At 38.7% G+C, this 25,395-nt stretch overlaps 2 protein-coding genes across 2 annotated transcripts; one reads left to right on the forward strand and one right to left on the reverse strand.

The window, feature by feature from the left end:
• Positions 1 to 9: 9 nt before the first annotated feature.
• LOC135626314 (uncharacterized) lies at positions 10 to 4,214 on the forward strand. The gene is made up of 4 exons (XM_065131538.1): positions 10 to 351; positions 590 to 960; positions 1,592 to 1,885; positions 3,817 to 4,214. Exons 2-4 carry the CDS (start codon positions 679 to 681, stop codon positions 3,934 to 3,936), a joined length of 696 nt encoding a protein of 231 aa, XP_064987610.1. The 5' UTR covers positions 10 to 351; positions 590 to 678; the 3' UTR covers positions 3,937 to 4,214.
• Positions 4,215 to 5,957: 1,743 nt separating this feature from the next.
• On the reverse strand, positions 5,958 to 10,216 carry LOC135626315 (sucrose-phosphatase 2-like). The gene is made up of 9 exons (XM_065131539.1): positions 9,970 to 10,216; positions 9,510 to 9,573; positions 9,118 to 9,417; positions 8,919 to 9,020; positions 8,606 to 8,800; positions 8,234 to 8,524; positions 7,698 to 7,884; positions 6,398 to 6,444; positions 5,958 to 6,317 (listed from the first exon to the last, which is right to left on the reverse strand). The coding sequence occupies exons 1-9, from the start codon at positions 10,203 to 10,205 to the stop codon at positions 6,225 to 6,227; spliced, it is 1,515 nt and encodes a 504-aa protein (XP_064987611.1). The 5' UTR covers positions 10,206 to 10,216; the 3' UTR covers positions 5,958 to 6,224.
• Between the last annotated feature and the right edge of the window lie 15,179 nt (positions 10,217 to 25,395).

Below are 25,395 nucleotides of genomic sequence, written 5' to 3' on the forward strand. Positions count from 1 at the left end.
TTCCCATAAATTAGGTATTAATTATTTCTGTGCATTCTCGTTTTAGGACTGAAAACATCCTACATGTAATGTAGGCTTCTCCTTGTTTCGCTTAATAGAGAGTTTCTTCAATTGAATTGTAAGCACCAATTGACAGAGAGAGGAGTCCAGGATGAATGAATTCTAGCAGACATGAAACGTAAATGCGGTTGATGTTCGGATAAGGAGCTCATGACATTTAATCAAACAGCTGCAATCACTTTCACTTCAGAGCTTGGTGGTCACTTGAATTAGCCCCTTTGTTTGAGAGAGTTCATACCACTAGATTGAGGCCTCCTATGATGGTTGATCTAAATGCACGATTAGCTGAAGGTACTTTTCTGCTATTGTGTTTTTAGAGATAGCAGCTCTGATAGGGAGATAAATCGTCAAGAAATAGTGGGCTGACACAACTATCTTAGCAAAAAGAGACATATGTGCACATAGAAATCTTATTAATAACCAGAAAAGATCCATATAATCTCTAATTTCTTTTTCCAAAATTGTGATCACGGTAGATAACAGCAGTGGTATTATTTGGACTGATGTGGTCTACTAAATATCCTTTTAGGGTTTAGCTGTGAGGGGATATGGATCCGACCCGCATGAGCTCCGGATCCGGTAGTATCTGAAACGTGACCAAACTATGGGCAACACAGGATGCTCGGTGGGCCCGGCAAGTCGAGGGAGGGAGCGATGGGATCTCACGACCTGGTCGTGAGGCGGTGGCCGGCGATTGGGGTGTTGGTCTTGACGTTGTCCTGGTGTTCGATCCCGACGGCGCGCGGGGAAGCGGCGGATGGAGAAGGTGGGGATGGTAGCGCCGCCGAAGGAGGAGTGAGGGGATGCCGACTTCTGCTAAGCGTCCAAGAAGCCAAGGGGAACGCCTCCTTCCGTTGCTCTCCCTCTGGCCTCTGCCTCCCCTGCCAGTACTCCGAGAAGGTGCCTCTTCGTTTCCTTCCCCGAACTACAACTTATACTCCCTATTTAATTGGTCGCTTCTTAACATGTCAAGCCGATTATTAGTTGAAACAGAAGAAAGAGGACACAATTCTTGTTTGTGTCCCGGCGGAATGCTGTCAAGGATATTCCGTCCTTCAGCGAGTTACCTTGTCGTGCTGCCTCCTTGGTTAATTAATTCATAACATGAAACAAATTCAATTAACACACTCAAAGAAGATATGCAATGGTTTGTCCAGCGTATTTACTCTTCAAAGGAGAACAGAACTAATGTTCTGGTAGCAATTTGGTGCCTTTTGGTGAATATGAAGTAAAGGGTACTAAAAACTACTACAAAGTTGTGATTCTTTTCCTGCACAGTATGGAATTATGGCCTCCCAGAGGGATGGGTAAACGTCAGATCTCATTGCATATTCCTCTTTCTTTGTGTCACATTTTTCACCTGGCACCTGCTAAATTAGCTTGTGTGCACCAGTTCATACAAATCATACGCATAGTTTCTTGTTCTCACCATGGTTCATGCTACCCATTTGCAAAATCTATTTTTTTTCTAAGAAAAAACATTCCTTTTGTTTTCTTATGCTTACATTGACTCTAAATTTGTTGAATGTAGAATGATGACAAATATCGCTGCAGTGAAACTGGCTATCGGGTGCCTTTGAAATGTGTACAAATAAAAGATGGAACAGAGGAGGCAAGTAGGCTCAGAACCCGAAGAAGCCTCTTATACCTTCAAGAACATGCATCAGGAGTGCAAAAAAGACTGCTTATTACGATAAGTAACTACAAATGGAGAAAACTGTTGGCCGAATCATCAAAATTGGAGAACGAGGAAGAAAACTATATTACTTATAGGAGCTGTGTGCCAGTTGATAGCAATGAGAAGTTGTCTGTCCTTGGTTTTGAGGTATGGAAGTTACAGTGGTACCACAATATTTTATTTAGAAAAATTCTTTTATGGCTTTCACTGGTCCTTTTGTGCTTTTGTTGTTTAGAACCAGTTTTGTACTTATAATGCAGGTGGGTCCTTTTATATATGTAAGAGTGTCGTGAACATTGAACATCCAAAGCCTCAGATCGCTAGCCTGAAGAGAGTAAATAAAAGTTATCCTGATTAGTAAATAAATAATTTATGGTGAAAAATAGAACGACAATTTAATAACATGGTGAAGCCAGTTAAGTGTTTAACATTTAAAGTATCAGAAGACAGTCTTGGAGAGAATAGTATCCCCTAATTAAATGAAAAGGATTGTATCTACCCTAAAGTAAATGGGTGTTGAACTTGTGTGACTATCAATCCTGAGGCCTTTCTACAGTTTTGTGGTCAAGAAGTTGTATTGGCATTAGAACTTCTTAAAAACTCAGCCCTTTCTATTTTATAGGAATTTTCTTTAGGAGACATAGATGGTCTGTTCCACTGGAATTACACTTTATCCTCTTTGATATTGTGCCTTCTTAGATAACATGGCTCTAAAGATCGGGTGGGAGAACTCATCTGTCATGTTCTCCTGCATATTAAAACAAATGAATGATGTTAATTGGCAGTTGATCACATCAAAGAGCACTTTTCTGCTTAGGTTCTAGCAGCTCCCTTGGCCCTCAGTGCACTTTAAGAATTTTGATTTGCTTTGGTCTAAAGTGATCATTTACCAGTTTTTTTTAAATCATATTGTTGTTTGAGAAGTGTAATTATTGTGGAGTTCCCTGTCACAAAATATGTAAAGATTATAAATGATAACTAGGCCAAAGTATGTAAAGATTATAAATGAAAGTAAACTAGTGGAACCTTGCTGTAGTAGGATACTTTGCTATCGGGGTTTCTTTCGGAATTCTGTCTCTTGTAGATCAATTTTAGATGATCTCCGGCCATCCTAGGAAGAGAAAATTTATGATTATAGAGCTTATGATTATTGATATGGAAGCAAATTCCCTGTCTATTGTTAAAGATAATAATTATTCTCCAGTTTCTTCTGATTATAAAACAAATTTGTTCAATGCCCTTGCATAATATTAAGTATTAACCATCATGTATCCATAACATAACTAGTTTATATTTGATTAACTTTAAGAGATTTGGAGCTTCTTTTAAATTTTTATGACTGGGTAAAGAGACTTGGTTGTCCTACCTCAAGTGTCTTGTCAAAGTATGCCTCCAAAGATCAAGTAATAGAAAGGTGTCTAAGAAACCCTTGGGACATTAGAAAGGTGAGTAAGAAACCCTCTGGGACATGGAAAGCTGCTTGAACATCATTTGCATGAGGAAGAGCCCTACTGCCAGCTTGGCTTGCTGGTGCTGATTTAATTTCTCAGTGTAGATTTTGATGAAAAATGGAACATCAAGCTTGAATAGATGAAGCACAGAAGGTCATTGGTGGTATTTATATGCCTCGTACGCTTTACATGCTTGTACTTAAACATTATTTGGGAAAGTAATGACTATGGCCAAGGATTAGTTGTAGCAAAATTTAGCAACCATAAGCAAGTTTCTCTGACCCCACAATACCATTTTTTTGAATTTACCTGAACACTTTTTTTTTCATCATCGAACAATGTTATTTGAGCTCAGTGGAACTCGGTCCCAATATCGATAGCATAATGTCTACTACACATGATACAAGCTGCTTTGGAGATCAATACATTGAATATCTCTGTCAAATATTGATGAAATTTGATCCATACTGCCAAAGTGCTATTTCTTCTACACAATCTTCAAGATAACTGTTATATAATGGTAGCTTCTGCTTTGCATCATCCTGACATATTTGAGAACAATTCTACAATTGAATGTTGGTTTTTCACATGTAGAACCATCTAATATCCTCTTTCCTGTGCTGACAGGTGATCATGTTGGTGTTGTTGCTTATAAGTGGGTCAGTTGTGTACTTGCGGCAAAAGCGTACTGCATTCATGTCAGGAGTTGCGCGGATGAGGGTATCCACAAGCTCCCCTAGGTTCTGATACACCGACTAGAACAAGGAATGAACAACAGTATATTCGTCCGAACAAGAGTATGTTGTGACTTGATTGGACCCTTTTGACATTCCTTTTTGCACCCTTTTGATTCATCGGCGCTCAGGCCACTGTATTTATATATTAAGTTCACTAGCAAGCAAAGAGGCTTTCTTCGATGCTTGCTGGTCACATACAATTTTCAGTTTGTATTTCTCAAGAAACCTTTTTCGGTTGAGTTGTAGTTTTCTTTTTTAAATGTCCATATAATCATTATATTTTTGTTATTTTCCATAATTCTTTAATGGTTTTGCTCTTTGGATCCATGTTATATAGCCCTTTTAGACCAAATCAGTTTGTGAATGATGCTTCATTTATAGATCCTCTTACACTTACCATCTCAGTATCTGTGCTGTCGTTTTTAGATTTAAGCTGAGAAGTAAGAGTGGACTGTGTTCATCTTCTTCCTCTCAATCTGTAACTCCGACTGTGTGTGCTATTATTTACCACGAGAAGGATTTTGCCATCACTATTTCTTGATCCCCAGGTTAGAAATTAAACCCATAATTGTCTCGTCGAGTGGTTCATCATTTTGGATCTATCTTCATGACTTCAGCTTTGAGCTGCATGGATTATGGCAGGAATCGGACTACTGAGTATAAGATGTCAAGATGAACGAACTACAGCTCCTCAGAGTTTGAAGTTGCTAAGCAATTCAAACCCTGCAACAGAAAGCCGTGTACTCCATATCTGCTGACTCTTGCTCCCTTGATTAGCTGAACTAACTGGAAGCAGCATTCCAACTTCAAGATGGAAACAGAAGGCATACGTAAGCACTACAAAAATAACCAACGGATGTGGAGGAAGGAATGGTACATTGTTAGCTGCTTGCATCTGATGGTAACATGGCGTATGACAAATCAAACCAGTTTGCAAGGGCCTGTTCCTTGGAGTCCACCTCAACAAGGCATCATGGGAACCCTGCTGCATGTCCTCCTCGATGAGCTGCGCGGCCATTGTGAGGTCACAGGTACTCTCGCCATGAAGCCTTCATATATTGTAAGAAATTAAACGTCGTTCGGTGGTGACGAACGACATTTTTGGTGGTGGATGATAATATCGTTAGGAGTCGTGGGTAGTTATTGTGGATAAAAATAATGGTGACGAGAGGTGAAAACCGTTCAGCATCTGCGTCAGTATCGACTAAGTTGTCAAGCGACGTAAGGACTGTCGACATAATTTTCGAGCAACACTACTCAACATTAGCATTGATGACCCTTTCGTTGCTCAGCAATTATATTGACGCCGACGCAAACGTAAAGCGATGAAAGGGTCGCTTAGTAACTGTGTCGATGTCACTGTCAACACAATTGTCGAGCAACCCTCACCTCTTATCACCACTCTCTTCATTCATAATAATCACCTATGGCCCTCAACGACACTGCCATACACCACCACCGATGCTATCAATCACTACTAACTGAAAATATTAAAATTATCTTTTTACTTTTTATTTTCGTATTTACGTTAATAAAACTAATGTCATTAAGATAAATAAACTTAGATATTTTACTTTTGTACCTATAAGGATGACAATATAATTTTTTAAAATATAAAGATCGAAATACTAAAAATAACTAACTACAAGGATAATTAACAATTATAAAATGAGGTTTAATTGGGCTGCTCCTCCGACAAAGGTCATTTGGTTATATGGATAAAGTCAATCAAAAGATAAAAGGAATAAAACTTGAATCTTGTCGAGATCTTTCATTCTTGGACCAATTAGGAAAGCTGGATAAGAAGTTCAACCAAGTAGCAGAATGAGCACATCTTTCCATGTACACTTCATCGAACCCACCTTTTTATTGGCAAGATCTGTAACAAGGCATCATAGCTGAAGTCAGTTCTCATACACGCAAAATTACGATAACCAACTGTCCGTAGGCTAATGCACAATCTTAGGTCGGAATCTAACTATTGTCAAATCTCATATCACCCGTTGAATTTACCAATAAAAAACCTTGATGTAAAACAACCAAGAATATATTGTTGCCAGCTTGTCATTATTCAGACTTCCACGTGAAATTTAAGCTGGCAATAACAGTTTTACGACTGAAGAACTGATCATAATGTTCGCAGTCCAAGTCTCCGCTTCAAAGACAATCTTAATGCAGAAAACTGGAAATAAAAAAAACATAAAAATTCTGTCAATTGAGTATCACTATGGACCCAATTTATTCTCTATATTAGGCAAAGATGAAACTCTGCAAATTGATTCTGGGAAGATGCATCAGTTAGAAGATCCAATCATTTTGACACCTTGCTGCAAACCCTTCAAGCCATGTCTGATGGACATGCAACAAGCTGAAAGCACCTGGATTCCCCGGCTGATAAATGACAAGAGTCAAAGGTGCAGATGAATTTAAAAATACATTGAAGTAAGAATGCAACGTTGCTATCTATTTACCTCAGAGTTCAGTAGAATTGTAGTTAGAGAACAATGTCGCCCATCATCTACAGAAAGATGCCCATGTAAGGACAAGAAACAATGAAGCATTTCTAGTAAAAGGAAAAAAAAAAAAAACCAAATACTTGATGGTTCCAAATTCATGGAAAATTGCAGTGTCAGCTGAATCCAAAAAAAGAGCCCACCTCATTATATCTTAAATTTTAAAAAATCATCGGCAACAGTGTGTTTTAACAAGGTCTGAACAATTGTGAGATGAGCACATGATGGCAGCAGGTCGGCATAATAACAAACCTCTTTTAGTAGAGAACTATTTTGTTTCATAGCCTCACACTTACTTTATATGCTCCAATATCTTCTTTCTATGACCTATCAGCCACCATTTCAATCTTACCCAATCAAACAGAGGTTTAACTTTTTCCATCAAGATCTTGTACATTGAGCCAAGTTTCAACATGGACAGCAAAGGTACAGTCATTGATGCCAAAATCAAATCACAATATTGACAACAAAGGTATACTCCTACTGTGAAAAACATAATTCAGGATTCTCCACCATATGTATTCCTCTGTAGCGTAATTAAACAAAGAGTAAATCCACCTAACTTACAGTTTTTCATAACAAGGCAAACGGACCATTTTGGAGTTGACATTCATCCAAATTACAATATGACCAAAAGCTAACAAACAAATTAATTCCAGTAGTCTTTGTGTTAATTTTGTAGTCCTAGTTTCATGTTTATGCCATTGATAACAGGAAATGATTTTCATAGTCTTTAGTTCTTTAAGGAGCCTTCACAATAAATGTTAACCTTATCTTTAAAGTCAAACTCACTTTTTTATGATATCATCAAGTATTATCCACATGTGATATGGCTCAAGAAGGCATGATCCTTTCACATCATCAAGTATTAACGTCTCAAGGTCATCATATTTACACTAATAACTAGAAAGTGAGATCCTTATAACAAGAGACATGTTTTCTTAAAGAAGCATCTAGTTCTGTGAAGAGGTTATCGGAATTAGAGCTAATCAAACATCATCTCATAAGCTTATTCAAAAAATAGCTCCTGATAGGGTGTGAAACCATTGACCACAAAGTTAGGGGACGCAAGTGAACTTAGAAAAAGGCAGGAAAAGGGAACAAAAGAACTTTCTAGTTCAAACAAAAAATATTGAGAATAGAGGAAAAAAGTAAATAGTTATGCATAATAACAAAGTTGGAGAAGGTAGAAAAGGCAAGTACTAGAAAGAATAAAAATTAGAACTGGTTATCACTAGTTAATCGTCTAAAGACTCACCAGTCAGTTCCCACTTATCAAACTTCACCAGCCATGAAGTTGAACCAATCTGTGAGGTGAAAACTCTGTCCAACCACACTCGGAATTGTTTACCTTGCTTATCACCATAATGTGGCCCAAAAGTATCTATGCATTCATGAAGAGAATGTTCAACTCCAGAAGGATGAACAGCAATCCCGGTCGGGTGCTATCACATCAAAATTAAGTGATTAGTTAATGAGAGACCAACATATGTCCAGATATATATCAGAGAAGCTCATATCTTTAGTTCCTGGATAAAAATTAGTATTACATTCCATATTTGAATCCTTGAAATATATAAATTTAGTATTCATTTGCAGAGTTAAAGCCAATACACTTGTGATATTTGAGATTTGTGTAAGTCCACAATAAAGATAAGTTATTATAAAAAAAAATCTTAATCAGGATAAAGACTACTCAAAAGCACACAAAACAAAAGACTTGACAAGAATTAAAGTGCAGGTAAAATGAAAATATTTGAAAAATCTTGATAAATATGGAAGTCTCACGCTTACACATATGTGTTTCAAACTTTGGATAAGCAAGTCTGATTTTTCAGCTTCGGCCCGGCGCCACCTTTCATATGTAATGTAAAATTTAACTACTTCATGTGATGGGTTACTGTTGTCTAGTTTGGAAACCAATATGTCTGAACTATCTCTCGGAGAGGTATTAGGACCGAGCCCAAAATGGCCAATAGCTTCAATAATACCTGCAGCACACCTGTTGCTTGCATGAATTATCTTAGTGTTTTCTTTTGCATGTTCAGCATGCCATTGCAGTAGTTCCTCCTGGGCATTGCTGACCTGAAATTTAAGGGGCATATATCAAGTCGTTTGAAGAAATCAACTGCTGCAATCAATACAGTACACTTATTAAAGGCTTACCATGACACCGTAAACATCTGGAATGCTAAACAGTTCGGCATCATTTCCAGAGTCACCACAAACAAGAGTATTAATTGGTGGTTTGCCACCTTCTTTGAACTTTTTGAGCAAATAAGCAAGAGCTTGACCTTTGCCAGCACCTTGTGGCAATATATCAAGATCAATACCACCACTGTAGATTATTTTTACATGGAGCTGAATGGAAACGTAGAATAGGAAGAGAAAGAGGATGAGATAGATATATAAACACAGTATTTAAAACAAAATCACTTCAAATATCAGAATTGGTTTCCCCAACAGTGCTTAATCTTACCCCACGTTTCTCAAAACGATCTGAAAGAGAACTTATCACGTCTTGAGCATGCCCCTTCTCTACATAAAAGCTAACCTTGTGTGGTCGCTGCTCAGTCTCGGACTGCATTTTACATAAATGTCAAATGATCCTTCCAGATTGCATCATCATCCCTGGCGGTGCAGATAAGAACATCACAACCGAGAGCTGCAAACATTACCTGGAACTTTAACTGGGGAAGTTTGGCTGTTTCCTCAAGAACAACGTTTCTATCCCATTTTTGATTTAGAACATTCACCCAACCCTGGTCAGGCACCATCGAATCGCCATATGTGATCTCTGTACCCACTGATGTGATTGTTATATCAGGGGTCAGCATGGGTTTTTCATTCCTCAGCTGCTTGTAAAGCGTAGGTGATCTCCCGGTTGAGAAGACCAGAAGCGAATCGTGGCGGTAAAGGGATTCCCACAAGGCGTTGAACCTAAGCAACGATGTGTTCTCCGGGTCATGATGATCAACCTGCAAACAGAAACTTATTCAACTTCAACAGCAGTAGCATGTCCATGATCTCTTTGCTTTTGTTCTCAAGAGAATACGAGTATAGACCAAACCATGGTATGATCAAGATCCGAAACAATCATGAGACGTGCAGGGCCATCGAGCCTATCCATTTTCCTGTGAGAAACAGTAATCAAGTTGTTGTTTATCATCAAAGAGATTCTTAGCAAGTTTCATTGCAAAAAAGATGTATAAACTTGTTGATTCTGTTTCCGACGATACCACACTGATCGATGAGGAAGTGCCCAAAAAGATGAATTTTATTCGAAAAGGAATGGGGGAGCACGCAATTCATGAAGGATAAAACTTAATGAAACAAAACATAGAGCGTGTAATCGAAGACTGCAAATCTGCAGAATGAATGATCGAAACAAATCACGAGCATAAAGAAGAGGGCATGTAATTGGTCGAGAGATGGTTAAAAAGGAGAGTAATTAAGACGAGACGGAATGCCGAAAAGCAGCAGCGGAACGGACCGGTCACGAACGAGGAGGAGGACGAGGAGGAGATTACCAAGAGAGAGGGCCTGAGATCAAATTAGCAATCCTTGGGCGCCGAGATAGGGTTAGGGATGTCGTCCTTGGCTGAAAGATTGGGTTTCCAGTGTAAGGATTGGTGAGTGAAAAAGGCGAAAAGCTGAGATTTTTGGTTTGGTTTGGTTTCCGCCGCCCGATGGGGATAAATAGAGAAGAAATATCGTGTCGAGGCAAGCAAAGGAAGGGACGGAAGGAATATAAGCAGGCAGGCATTAGATCCGAATTCTTTGGTTCCCATTGTCACACTATTGTGATGTGATGCTAACCAATATATAATAATTATTATAATTATAATTATCCTCCAATGATCAATTTTGAATATTTATTGTACAGTAAAATTTATGGCTAACGAGGTGTTTAATAATTCTAAGCAAGTTAGAGGCTTATAAAGCCAAGCTATCGATAACATGCAAATCATGCATTGGATTGGGTCTCCAATAAACCATATGGTTCCAATTTGATTTGAGTCCTGATCGTATCGCATCGCATCGCGAATGAATTAAATTTTATATCATTTTTCTTTTTAATTTATATTATTTTTATATCATTTTGTATCGTATCGCGAACGAATGAATTAAATTTTATATCATTTTTAATGATGACAAACGAAAATGTTCCTAAGTGAGTGATAACGGTGAATGAACCGATCAAATACGTAATGTAAGCCAAGCTCATATGTTTGGTTGGTTTCGGATTACTATATTTTTCTTTTAAGTATTATTATTATTATTATTATTATCATTATATATTATTACAATTTCACTCATTTGAGTTTGGATACTGTTTGTTGGCCACAGCATAAAGTACACGACACTAAGTGAAATGAAAGGAACTCTTTCTCATCCCACGAATCAACCCAATGCCACAAATCATTTCTTCAAATCGATGCAACTATTTCCGATTCAACCTCAATCCAGTAACAAGATTAGTTCTACCTTACACAAATATTGAGATGACATGAGATATATGGTTCAACACGGGAAAGAGCCCGATCGACTAAAATTAGTCTCTTTCACTCCACGTATTAAAATGAATCTATCTTTTTTCAATTTATCTATCTAATATAAAATTAAACTTGTAGCGTATATGTTATCACATTTAAGACATAAATCAATCTTATATTCTATCTTTAAGGCCCTCATATATTGAATTTTTTTTATTCCTTTATAAGAAATCGATTGGACATGATACTCTCGTCTTCTTTCCGTCTTGATCATATCCTTTAGATAGAAATTTTATGTTGTTAACGATCGACTTTTTTAACTGTACAATAAGATTATATCATGAGATTCAATAGCGAGTTAGATGGGTGAACTATAGCCCTTCGTGTTAATCCATATCTTTATTAATGGTTTTTGTTAGGTCTAGCCGTGGGCTTAGACAATTTGGGTCTTATCCAAATCATTAATAAAAAAAATAAAAGGTAAAATAGGATAGCAAACGAAAGAGTGCAGGGAGAACGTAGCGTGCAGCGAGCGACGACGCAAAGAAAAGACGAGAGAGAGAAAGTAAGATTTTTGAGTTTTTTTGCTTTACGATCGGTGGTTAAATATTATGAGATTTTTGACCTAAATTTTATGTGAAGAATTCTTATAGCAAACTTTATAATCTTAACGGTATTAATCTATAATTTACCCTCTTTGAGGTATTTTCTTGCTATACCCATTTTGTGAGATCTAGAATTCTCTTTTGAGGAGATCCATCCTTTGTGACGATGATATACTATTCTTGAGCCAAGATATATGTTCTTGATATTATTATGATCCTCTAGTTATTCTAGAGAAGATTTACTGTAAACATGTTATCATTACTATTGATAGTAGAAGTTTGAAGTGGATTACGGTCCCGTGATTTTCCCATATTGAGTTTTTCACGTTAAAAGATTTGGTCTCACTGTGTGATTGATTTATTGCTCTATTGTTTATGCTGTGCTGGTTGATATTAGCATTTTGAAATCAAGTTGGTATTTTGATGAGGAATCAATTTTGATACACAAAGAGGGAAAAGAATTATTCCGCTTTAATAGGTTTTTCCCAACAAGTGGTATCAGAGCAATAGGTTGTTTGGTGCTAGTTTTTCTTGTGTGATTGAAATGGAGCAGTTAGATGGTATGATTAAATTGAATTCATCAAATTATTCTACTTGGAGGCGTATGATGGAAGATTTGCTTTATTGCAAAGATTTGTATAAGTCCATCAAAGTTAAAGATAACATTCTACTATGGACGATGAAGAATGTGAAGTTCAACATAGAAAAGCTATTGCCTATATTAGAAGATTGATAGATATAAATTTGCATGAGCATATTTTTGATGAAACCAGAGCTGATGTCGTTTGACAAAGGTTAGAAAATCTCTTTGCGAAAAAGATAGTGAGAAATATAATTTCTCTCCTTAGAAGGTTTGTAAATTTGAAGTATAAAGATTGAGATAATATTGTTGTGCACATAAGCCTATTTCAGAGTCTTGCAAACAAGTTAGTTACTATGAAAATGAATATAGATGATGAGATGCAAGGATTATTACTTCTCTACTCTTTATCAGAAAGTTGAGAAACGTATGTGGTGACAATTTATAACTCCACACCAGAAGGAACTCTAACTATAGATATGGTTAAAGACAGTTTGCTAAATGAAGATACTAGAACGAAAGAATAGGGTGAATCTTCTTCTGGGGCATTTGTTACTAAAAAATAAGAAAGACATGGAAGAAGTCATAGTAGAAATCCACATGGTTATAGAGGAAGATCCAAGTCTAGAAGAGATATCAAATGTTTCTACTGTAACATACCAAGTCATATGAAGAAAGAGTGTAGGTTTTGACAGCGAGAACAGAATGAAATGAAGAAAAATGAGAAAGAGACTAATACAATTGCTGCTGAAGGCAATATTACTATTGTTTGTGATGACGGTTGCTAGTCATAGGTGCTCAGCAAGCCAATCACGTGAGTGATGGCACGTGTGACTTGATATAGAATCTTTTTGCTTATTATATTTTAGCATATATCACTTTATAACTATTGCATAAATGTATATATATATATTGTGATGTCCTTGGATTTGTGCAGTAGGAATCGGATCGTGATGAGATCGCGATAATGAGATCGATTCACCTTTAAACACATATCCTAAATAATCCCGGTCATAGGTTACTCGAGAGGGACATCGTGATAACCGGATAGACTGGTGTGCTGTATACCCATCCATATGATGGATATAGCTGGTCTCATAGCTGCTCGTGTAGGGACACTAGGGATACTATACAGGTGCTCATTAGAGAATGAGTTCACTGATTGATCCGCTTACGAAATGCTGGATGATTGATGATGCCTTATTGTCAGACAGCGATTCCGTAGTCCTAGTGGTGTATCTGGTCCTTAGACTTCAGACACCAAGGATGTCCTGTATGAGTGCTCCACTCTTTAATACCAGACTTATAGGTTTGGTTGTCCCAGATCTAATACAGCTGGTCATTGGGAGTGGTAGTCGACCTTACGAGGGCTATTGAGTGTCGATAGAGGATCATCCACTCTCGGCGTCATGAGAGGAATATCCCATGTGTTCTTGCTCAGACAAATCCCTAGCCAGGGTCATTCGGGTTGAGAGAGAAAGAGTTCTCCGGGAGAATCCGATTAGAGCGAGACTCGAGTAGAAATCGTATGGGTCTAACAACACCATGCTCGATATACGGTCTCTGGGATATTAAATGGATGAGGGATTATAGGTACACGGTAACTGAGGACAGACAGGTCCAATGGATTGGATTCCCCTGTATCGTCTGGGGACTACGGCATAGTGGCCTAGTACTTCCGTAGTCGATGAGTCAAGTGAATTATTACAGAGATAATAATTCACTGAGTTAGAAGGAGTTCTGACAGGTATGACTCACGGCCAACTCGATATTGGGCCTAGAGGGTCACACACATATGGTAGGCATTGCGATGAGTAGAGGTTCAGATATGAGATATTCGACGGAGCCCTTGTCTTATTGGATGCAGATCCAATACCCACTAAAGGAGGACCCATTAGGGTTTGACAGGGGATCTCTATAAATAGGAGGGATTCAGTGCCTCATAGGCTAGAGCCTTTGCTTGCCTTTCCTATTCTCCTCTTCCTCTCCACCTCAGAGCAGGCATGGAGTTTTGAGGAGCGTCGTCGCAACCCTACTGTGTAGATCACCGCTAGAGAGGAGGACGCTTGACCTTCACCCTCTCCTAAGGATTTGTAAGGAAACAGAGATATACGATCTCCCTAGGTAACACAACCTACTCTATACGCAGTTTTCAGTTTGACAAATTTTGCGCACCAATCTTCGCAGGATGACGAACATCTCTTTGGGAATCGGGGATTTTGTTTTCTTGTTCTTCCGCTGCGCATGTGATGTCGCCCCCAAGATTTCCCAATAGTGGTATCGGAGCCAGGTTGTTCGTGCGAATGATTGGTTTTGAACTACGTGTGTTTTGTTTAGGAAAAACTTTTGATGTTAAAATCGTTGACGCAATAGCGAGAAAGGACAGCAACAGTTGCTGCCCTCGATCTGCGTGCGTGCAGCGCAGCCGAAGGCAGACAGCACAGGGGCTGCGTCTGCAGCAGCCGGCCGGTAGCCTGCTTGCAGCAGGCTTGCGTCCGGCGAGGCTAGCAACCCGCGGGCAGAGGCGCCTGCGGCCGCTTCTCCCGCAGGGTGAGGCGCCGCAGGGCAGCGGCGCCTGCCGCCGCTGCTCCCACGGGTGAAACCCCCCCACAGGGGCGGGCGCCCGGTTGGACAACATCGCCTGCGGGCGTTGCCCCACGGGCAGAACCGCCCGCGGAGGCGGCGGCGCCTGTAGGGGCACGAACCTGCAGGGGTAGCATCGCCTGCGGGCGTTGCCCCACCGACAGAACTGCCCGCGGGGGCGCCCACCCGCAACGGCAGCACCGCCAGCGGGCGTGCCGCCCGCAGGCGAGGGCAGCGCCCCGCCCCTCGCCGCACAAGCCGCCGCCAGTAGGGTGGCGGCGGCGGCAACAACAGCAAAGGGTAGTAGGGCATTAGGGTTTTCTAGGCAAAAGATAGTTTTGCCCCTCGGAATTTGAGAAATTCCAGTTTCTATCTTTTGTCTAAATTACGAAAATACCCCTATAAATTCAGAAATTCCCTACATGTCCCTGATTTCAGAAAATATTAATTAATTAAAAGGTTTAGTTGATTATTATCTTTTATTATTATCTAGTAGTCCTACATGATGATGATTATTTATACATGTGATGTATGATGTGTGGACGGATGATAATGGACCGTGTGATGTGTGTACTTGTGATTATTATTATTAAGGTCTGCGAGCCTCCATTATATTTCTCATTTATTGTCGGACCTGCGTGCCTATGATTAAGTTGTAATCACATGAGGAGGCGCAGCGGGAGCGAGAATGCGATAGCGGGACCCATGAGACGGACGATCGTGATGCATGAAGATGCATCAAGATGTCGACGGAACCGACGAGGACGAGATGGACGATCATAGGGCATGGAGATGCACCGTTGCACACATAGATCTTGATGTGAGTGATTAGGCCTACTGGCTCGGGCCTAATCATATTAGGTTGTGGTCCATGATCATCTGGTGTGATTGCTTATACACATACTAAATATATATATATATATATTTGCATGCGATGTAGATATATATTAAATATGTATATGTGTGACATGTCATATTAGGAGACCAAATCATAGAAACATCTCTCGATAATATTAAGTTGATAAACGTGAGGCAATTAGATTGACCCACGTGGCCTTCCATCGTTATAAGTAGGAACCGATTCCCGGTATAGGTTGAGTTGGTCGAGTCCCTCGAGACTCACCTATATCGCGATTCGCTATCTTGCTTACGATATAGAGATGTCACCGGTGACCTGAGGGCATGGTATACTTGGTCGAGTCCCTCGAGGGTATATCATCAAATCAGACTCATCTTGTAACGAAGGTGTTGACTTAACCGAGCATCATGGTTGATCGAGTCCCTCGAGGCCATGGTGATTCGGGGGCCGAATAGGACGGGAATCACAAGGAGTTGTGATCGGCAAGAGTTGCCTATCTTTTAGGCTTAGTATGATTGGTCGAGTCCCTCGAGGTTACACTAAGACGCTGATTGGATCCTGATCCCCACTAGAAGTCTGCCGGAGACTTCCGTTTCACGTGCTAAGGGTATCGCGTGACTCGTTAGTAAAATAGTGGGAGCATATTAAGATAGAAGTCCATATTTTGATAGTTTATTTCTTACAAAATCTGCATGTTATTCATTTCTGCTGCATCTTTATTTTCAGAAAATGTCGCTTTTAAATCCCTTACGTGGCATACTTGATGTCAACCGCCTCACTGGTCCAAATTATACGGATTGGCTCCGTAACTTGAGAATTGTTCTCACAGCGGAGAAAATTGTGTACGTCCTTGATACAGTGATGCCTGCACCCAAAGAAGGGGCAAACGAGGATGAGATTGCTCGCTACGTTAAGTACATTGATGACTCCACTCTTGCTCAGTGCTATATGTTGGGCTCTATGACTCTTGAGTTACAGAGACAACATGAAAATATGGATGCCAGATCCATTCTCCTACATGTCCGTAAATTGTTTGAGGAATAGGGAAGGACTTAGCGATATGAGATATCTAAGAGCCTCTTCCGCGCTAGGATGACTGAGGGGACACCGGTTCAGAACCATGTCCTAAAGATGATTGAGTGGATAGAGAAACTCATAGGTCTAGGAATGGTCCTAGAGGATAACTTGTGTATGGACATTGTGCTTCAGTCCCTACCAGATTCCTTTTCACAGTTCATAATGAATTTTAATATGAACAAGTTTGAGGTGACTCTCCTAGAGCTCCTCAATATGTTGAGGGAGGCAGAGAGTACTATTAAGAAAGAGAAGTCAGTTCTCTACACTGGTGAGACCAGAAAGAAAAGGAAAGCAGAAAGGTCCCTTAAGAATGGTAAGGGCAAGGACAAACCAGGTAAAGCAAAGGTTGCTAAGAAAGACCCAGCAAAGGACAAAGGTCAGTGCTTCCACTGTGGTAAAGATGGGCACTGGAAGAGGAACTACAAAGAGTACCTTGCAGAAAGGGCGAAATAGAAGCTTAGAGAAGCTTCAGGTACATTCATGATCAATCTCCAATTGTCAGATTTTTGTGATAGTGCATTGGTATTGGATACCAGTATTGCTTATCACATCTACAATTTATTGTAAATTCTAGCAATGCCAAGGGGAGATTGACGAGAGGAATATTGCATAAAAGTTTGTTTATGCAAGACACTACTCCATATATCATGAATGTAAGTGTCTAAGAGGAAACGAGATGAGGTGAACAGTGCATACCTATGGCATTGTAGCCTAGGTCACATCCATGAAAGAAGGATTCAAAAGTTACTAAATGATGGATATCTAGATCCATTCGACTATGTGTCATATGCAACTTGTGAGCCTTGCATTCGTGGAAAACTGACCAACTCTCCATTTAGTGGAACTGGAGAGAGAGCCACTGAGTTATTGGAACTCATACATAGTGATGTATGTGGACCCATGTCAACTCATGCCATTGGAGGTTACTCCTACTTCATTACATTTACTGATGATTTCTCAAGGTATGGATATGTGTACTTAATGAAGTACAAGTTCGAGGCCTTTGAGAAATTCAGAGAGTATAAGAATGAGGTGGAGAACCAGACTAGAAAGAGTATCAAAACTCTTCGATCAGATCGAGGAGGTGAGTACTTAAGTACAGAGTTTACTCAGTTCCTCAAGGACCATGGGATATTATCCCAATGGACACCTCCTTATACACCTCAACTCAATGGTGTCTCTGAAAGGAGAAATCGTACATTATTAGATATGGTACAATCCATGATGAGTTTCGCTGACCTACCCATCTCATTCTGGGGATATGTCCTAGAAACCGCAACTTACCTTCTGAACAGAGTTCCAACTAAGTCGGTAGTGTCTACACCATATGAGATATGGAAAGGGAAGAAGCCTGATTTTAAGGTTGTTAAGATTTGGGCTGCCCTGCCCATGTTAAAAGACACAACCCCGATAAGTTAGAATCAAGGACAAAGCGATGCAAATTTGTGGGATACCCCAAGGAAACTTGTGGGTATTATTTCTATCATCTCGAGGACCAAAAGGTCTTTGTAGCTAAGAGAGCAGTGTTCCTTGAGAAGGAACACATTCTTGGCGGAGATAGTAGGAGAATGATAGAGTTGAGCGAGGTTGGAGAACCAAGCTCAAGCACCACTCTACAGCCCGAGTCTGTTCAGGTACCTAATACACAAGTTTCAACTTTACGCAGGTCTGATAGAGTATCCCATCCTCCTAAGAGATATGTGGGACATATTAGAGGAGAGGATGTTGAGGATATTGATCCTCAGAACTACGAGGAGGCTATTATAAGTATAGACTCCGGGAAGTGGCAAGAAGCCATGAATTCTGAGATGGATTCTATGTACTCTAATAAGGTTTGGAACCTAGTTGATGCGCTCGAAAGTATTATACCCATCGGTTGCAAGTGGATCTTTAAGAAAAAAGATCGGAGTAGATGGAAAGGTAGAGACCTATAAAGCAAGGCTAGTGGCTAAGGGGTATCGTCAAAGGCAAGGTGTTGACTACGACGAAACCTTCTCACCCGTAGCAATGCTAAAATCCATCAGAATTCTATTGGCTATTGCAGCACACTATGATTATGAGATCTGGCAGATGGATGTGAAAACTACATTCCTCAATGGGAACCTCAAGGAGGAGGTGTATATGATGCAACCTGAGTGATTCGTGTCCAAGAACTGCCCAGATAAGGTGTGTAGGTTGCTTAGATCCATTTATGGACTAAAGCAAGCTTCCCGAAGTTGGAATATAAGATTTGATGAGGCAATCAGATCTTATGACTTCGTTAAGAACGAAGATGAGCCTTGTGTGTACAGGAAGGTAAGTGGGAGCGCTATCACCTTTTTTTGGTGTTATATGTGGATGACATCCTGATCATTGGGAATGACGTAGGAATGTTATCCACAGTAAAGGCTTAGTTATCTAGATACTTCCCCATGATCATTGGGAATGACACTTCTCCTAATCAATGACAAAGCCATTGTCTCATTTTGTCTTTGAGCGTCACAGGGGTCTGATGGGGATCAGACACATAGGTGATTGGCTTTAGGTCAAGTGGGAGATTGCTAGTCATAGGTGCCCAACAAGCCAATCACGTGAGTGATGGCACGTGTGACTTGATACAGAATCTTTTTGCTTATTATATTTTGGCGTATATCACTTTATAACTATTGCATAAATGCATATATATTGTGATGTCCTTAGATTTGTGCAATGGGAATCGGATCGTGATGAGATCACGATAATGAGATCGATTCACCTTTAAACACATATCTTAAATAATCCCGGTCATAGGTTACTCGAGAGGGACATCGTGATAACCGGATAAACTGGTGTGCTGTATACCCGTCCATATGATGGATGTAGCTGGTCTCATAGCTGCTCGTGTAGGGACACTAGGGATACAGTACAGGTGCTCATTGGAGAATGAGTTCACTGATTGATCCGCTTACGGAATGCTGGATGGTTGATGATGCCTTATTGTTAGACAACGATTCCGTAGTCCTAGTGGTGTATCTGGTCCTTAGACTTCAGACACCAAGGATGTCCTGTATAAGTGCTCCACTCTTTGATACCAGACTTATAGGTTTGGCTGTCTCAGATCTAGTACAGCTGGTCATTGGGAGTGGTAGTCGACCCTACGAGGGCTATTGAGTGTCGATAGAGGATAATCCACTCTCGGCGTCATGAGAGGAATATCTCATATGTTCTTGCTCAGACAAATCCCTGGCCAAGGTCATTCGGGTTGAGAGAGAAATAGTTCTCCGGGAGAATCCGATTAGAGCAAGACTCGAGTAGAAATCGTATGGGTCTGACAACACCATGCTCGATATACGATCTTTGGGATATTAGATTGATGAGGGATTATAGGTACACGGTAACTGAGGACAGACAGGTCCAATAGATTGGATTCCCCTGTATCGTCTGGGGACTACGGCGTAGTGGCCTAGTAATTCCGTAGTCGATGAGTCAAGTGAATTATTACAGAGATAATAATTCACTGAGTTAGAAGGAGTTCTGATAGGTATGACTCACGGCCAGCTCGATATTGGGCCTAGAGGGTCACACACATATGGTAGGCATTGCGATGAGTAGAGGTTCAGATATGAGATATCCGACGGAGCCCTTGTCTTATTGGATGCAGATCCAATACCCACTAGAGATATGAGGACCCATTAGGGTTTGATAGGGGATCTCTATAAATAAGAGGGATTCAGAGCCTCATAGGCTAGAGCCTTTGCTTGCCTTTCCTATTCTCCTCTTCCTCTCCACCTCAGAGTAGGCCTGGAGTTTTGAGGAGCGTCGTCGCAACCTTGCTATGTGGATCACCGCTAGAGAGGAGGACGCTTGACCTCCTTCACCCTCTCCTAAGGATCTGCAAGGAAACAGGGATATACGATCTCCCTAGGTAACACAACCTACTCTATACGCAATTTTAAGTTTTGCGGATTTTACGCACCAATCTTCGCACGACGACGAACATCTCTTTGGGAATCGGGGATTTTGTTTTCTTGTTCTTCCGCTGCGCATGTGATGTCGCCCCCAAGATTTTCCAATAGACGGTTGTGTCAGTCTTGTAGCTCAGGACAGTAACTGGGTAATTGAATCTGGTGCTTCATTTCATGTTACTTCTCATAGTGATTTCTTCAGGTCTTACACTGTTGGTGATTTTGGTAATATCATAATAGGAAACAGTGGTACATCTAAGATTGTGGGCATTAGAGATATTTGCTTGGAGACTAGTATTGGGAGCAAATTGACACTCAAAGATGTAACGCATGTTCCAAATATTCGTCTTAACTTGATATCTACAAGCAGACTTGATGATGAGGGCTTTGCATGTTATTTTGGTGAAAGCAAATAAAAACTCACTAAAGGTTCTCTGATTGTGGCAAGAGGAAAGAAGCTTAACTCTTTTTATGTCATGGAAGCTAAGCTACACAAAGGAGAGATTAATACAATTAAAAAAGGTGAAAGTATAGATCTTTGGCACAAGAGGCTTGGTCATATTAATGAGAAGAGACTTCAAACTCTTGCTAGAAAGTAGTTCTTACCAAAGTTACAAGGTACATCTCTTAAATCTTCTGATCATTGCTTAGCTAGAAAAACACATAGAGTTGCATTTCATACATATCCATCATCTGTAAGATAAGATGTTATTGATTTAGTTCATACTGATGTCTATACTATGCAAACTAGAACTCTTGGAGGTGCTCTTTATTTTGTTATTTTTATTGATGACTATTCTAGAAAAGTGTGGGCTTTTATTTTGAAATCTAAATACCAGGTACTCGATGTTTTCAAGGAGTTTCATGTCAGTGTTGTAAGAGAAACTAACAGAAAACTTAAATGTGTTCGATCAGATAATGGTGGCGAGTACAGGAGTCCTTTTAAGAATTATTGTGGGTTCCATAGTATTAGGTTTGAGAAAACAATTCCAAAAATCCTCAGCAGAACGGTGTGATAGAAAGGATAAATAGAACCATTGAAGAAAGGATTAGGTGTATGCTTTCTCATGCCAAGTTGCCGAAGTCATTTTAGGGGGAGGCTATGAGAACAACAATTGACCTGATAAATCTTTCTCCATCAGTTCCTCTGAAAGGTGATGTTCCAGAGAGAGTATGGAGAGGAAAAGATATATCTTATAATCACTTGAGAGTCTTTGGGTGTAACACATTTGTTCATATTCCCAAATATGAGAGATTCAAGCTTGATAATAAGGCAAAAACATGTATCTTCTTGGGATATGGTCATGAAGAGTTTGGGTACAGATTATGGGATCCAGTGAACAAGAAGATTATTAGAAGCAGAGATGTTGTGTTTCTTGAAGACAAATTGTTTGATGATGGTGATAACGTTGAGAAGCCAGAAACCTCTATTTATATTCCTTCATTTATAGTTCATGATGATTATGGGGGAGATGAATAAGAAGATTGTGGTGAGAATGTAACTGATGATACTCCTACAGTTGATGATGCTGAACCAACTGAACAAGCACCTCCACCACCAGTTGAGATTCCATTAAGAAGATCCATTAGAGAGCGACAACCATCTACCAGATATCCTCCACATGAGTATGTAATGCTTACTGATGGGGGAGAGCCAGAAACTTACTAAGAAGCTATTTTACATGAGCATAAGAATGAGTGGGTTAAAGCCATGCAAGAAAAGATGAGATCCTTGCTTAAGAACCACACCTATGACTTAGTAAAGTTATCTAAAGAGAAGAAAGCTCTCAAGAATAAGTGGGTTTATAAGTTAAAGTCTGAAAATAATAGCTCACAACAAAGATGCAAGGCACGACTAGTTGTGAAAGAATTCATTCAGAAGAAAGGTATTGACTTTGAAGAAATATTTTCTTAAGTTGTGAAAATATCCTCTATCCGAATTGTTCTTGGTTTAGCTGCCCACTTGAATTTAGAAGTTGAGCAACTTAATGTGAAAACAACATTTCTTCATAGTGACTTAGAGGAAGAAATTTATATTGAGCAACCAGAAGGTTTCAAAGTCAAGGGAAAAGAAAATCTAGTATATAAGCTTAGGAAAAGCTTATATGGACTCAAACAGGCACCTAGACAGTGGTATAAGAAGTTTGATTCCTTCATGATGAGGCAAGGGTATGAAAGAACCATATATGATCATTGTGTGTTTACAAAGAAATTTACGAAGAGATAGCTTTGAATTTGAACCATATTAGTCAAATTGGCATGATCTTAATTTGTTGACTAAAATATTTAATGCATGTAAACCATTCAATTTATATCAATAAATAACTTTACTGAACCAATATTATGTTTAAACCAATATAATATTACAATAAAAGTATTATTAATTAAATTTACATATTACAATAATATAATTAAACCAACATAATATTACAATAATATCTAATTAATTAAATTCATATAAATTTAATTAATTATATAAATTTCAGAGGAAATTTGAGAAGTTTGTGCGTAAAAAATGAATTTGCATAGGAAAAGACACCAAGAGGAAAAGAACATCTCAAAATTAAAGTGATATAATATCAAAAAAGGTACTAAACTAAATGTGAAGCATGATATAGCATGATTATATAAAATCATCATCTTTCCGAATGATGATAGAACCAAATCACTTCAAAATAACATGATTACATAAAGTTATCATCTTTCCCAACGATGATAGAACCAAATCAATTCAATATAGCATGATTACATAAAATTATCATCTTTCCCAATGATGATAGAACCAAATCAGTCCAAAATACTGATGAAAACATCATAAAAATAAGCTTAGATTTTCAGCAATCATTGTAGGAAAGCTCTGATATCAATTGTTGGTTCTTTTAATATATCAAATATGAATAAAATAATTATTTTATAGAATCAAAACTAAATTTTGGTTCAAAAACATGCTTTATAAATCCAAAATAAGATTTTAAAATATTTCATAAAACTTATTAAATCCACTATACTATGCATTAAATCCTACAACAATTAATAAACATATTAACATGGAAGCGTACCTGATGAATCCAATAGAATATTTTCTGAATTAATCGATGATTTGGACTTCCAATTGCAGAGTATTCTTAAGAACTTTATATTTCTCCTTCAGGGTGAAGAGAAACTTTTTTCGATACTGCAACCGGGGACTATAACCTTATTTATAATCATAATTGATGAATCTATAATTATGCCTCAAGAGTTTTATATTCCTAACTTATCTCATCATTAAGTTAGAAATATGACTGATGGTATCCACACAATTAATTTTTATAATAATAATTATATCCCTTAGCCAAATAACTTTACTTTAATTAGATCAGTTTAATTTTGGCTAATCAAAATAATGGCTTAACACATTTACATGTGTGACCCTTAAAATTCTAATAATCTCCTAGTGAGTCACATATGTATCCTTATAAATATGCTATCCTTTATGAGCTCAAACTGTTGCCATTATTTAATAGGACATACAAAACAATCTCATCCATTGGCCATATTAATATATGACCAAAGCGGTCTTCGCTATATCAATCATAGTTAAACCCATCAATGATCACTAATATTAACATAACCAAATCACATAAATCAATTATAAAATGTGTAGCATGAAAATTATATGAATGTGATTTGTACATGTCAATTTTCAACTGGTCCAACTTTATTTTTATGAAATCATTAAAAACTTTAATAGTCATAATGTACAAAGTATAATAAACTGAAGCTTTATTTCTGATTAGAAAATGTCTATACAAATACAGGATCTAGCATAGAATATACAACAAACATATGACAGACTTCCACTAAATTGAAGTTTCCTTAAATTCTGATATACTCATATGAGCAGTATGCTCATGAAAGACCTTGGGTGGTACACCTTTTGTGAGAGGATCTGTCAACATAAAAGTTTGTTCCTAAGTGTTCTATTGAAATTTGTTTATTTTGTACCCTTTCTTTCACAACTAGGAACTTGATGTTAATGTGCTTTGACTTAGTCGAGCTCCTATTGTTATTAGAGTATAAAACAACTAATTTATTATTACAGTATATCTTTAGTGGTATTTCAATCTCTTGTAGTATTTGCAACCCTATGACAAAATTCCTTAGCTAAATTCCATGATTGGATGCCTCAAAACATGCTACAAATTTCGCAGTCATGGTGGAAGAAGTAATAAGAGATTGCTTGGCACTATGCCAAGAAATTGCCCCACCAGCCAACATATAAATGTAGCCCGAAATGGATTTCCTACTATCTTGGCATCCAGCAAAATCAGAGAGAATACCCAATGATCTCTAAATTGTCTGATCTCCTATATGTGAGCATATAATCTTTTGTCCTCTTTAAATATCTCATGACTCTTTTAGATGTCTTCCAATAATCCATTCCAGGATTGCATAAGTATTTGCCTAACACTCCAACAATGTATGCTATATCCGGACGCGTACAAATATGTGCATACATTAGACTCCCTACAGTTGATGCATAGGGAATCTTCAACATTTCTTGAGTTTTCATATTTTCTTTAGGGCACTGATTGAGATTGAACTTGTCTCCCTTTGCGACTGAGGTGTCTCCTGATTTGCAATCATGAATGCTAAACCTTTTGAGTACTTTATCGATATAGCTCCTTTGTGATAATCCTATAATACCCCGAGATCTATCTCGGTGTATCTGGATTCCTAATACAAAAAAGGCATCATCAAGATCTTTTATTTCAAAATTTCTAGATAGAAATCTTTTGGTTTCGTACAATATGCATATATCATTTGTGGCAAGTAGAATATCATCCACAT

The sequence above is a fragment of the Musa acuminata genome, chromosome BXJ2-11 (genome assembly GCF_036884655.1).
Source record: "Musa acuminata AAA Group cultivar baxijiao chromosome BXJ2-11, Cavendish_Baxijiao_AAA, whole genome shotgun sequence".
NCBI classification, from domain to species: domain Eukaryota; kingdom Viridiplantae; phylum Streptophyta; class Magnoliopsida; order Zingiberales; family Musaceae; genus Musa; species Musa acuminata.

Excerpts from the sequence above, each read along its gene's own strand:
- LOC135626314 (XM_065131538.1), top strand. The coding sequence starts at position 679 with ATGCTCGGTGGGCCCGGCAAGTCGAGGGAGGGAGCGATGGGATCTCAC. Across the intron at positions 961-1,591 it reads CCTGCCAGTACTCCGAGAAG|AATGATGACAAATATCGCTG; the intron begins GTGCCTCTTCGT and ends TGTTGAATGTAG. Across the intron at positions 1,886-3,816 it reads TGTCTGTCCTTGGTTTTGAG|GTGATCATGTTGGTGTTGTT; the intron begins GTATGGAAGTTA and ends CTGTGCTGACAG.
- LOC135626315 (XM_065131539.1), bottom strand. The coding sequence starts at position 10,205 with ATGCCTGCCTGCTTATATTCCTTCCGTCCCTTCCTTTGCTTGCCTCGA. Across the intron at positions 8,801-8,918 it reads ATCGTTTTGAGAAACGTGGG|CTCCATGTAAAAATAATCTA; the intron begins GTAAGATTAAGC and ends GTTTCCATTCAG. Across the intron at positions 7,885-8,233 it reads AAAGTTTGAAACACATATGT|CACCCGACCGGGATTGCTGT; the intron begins GTAAGCGTGAGA and ends TTGATGTGATAG.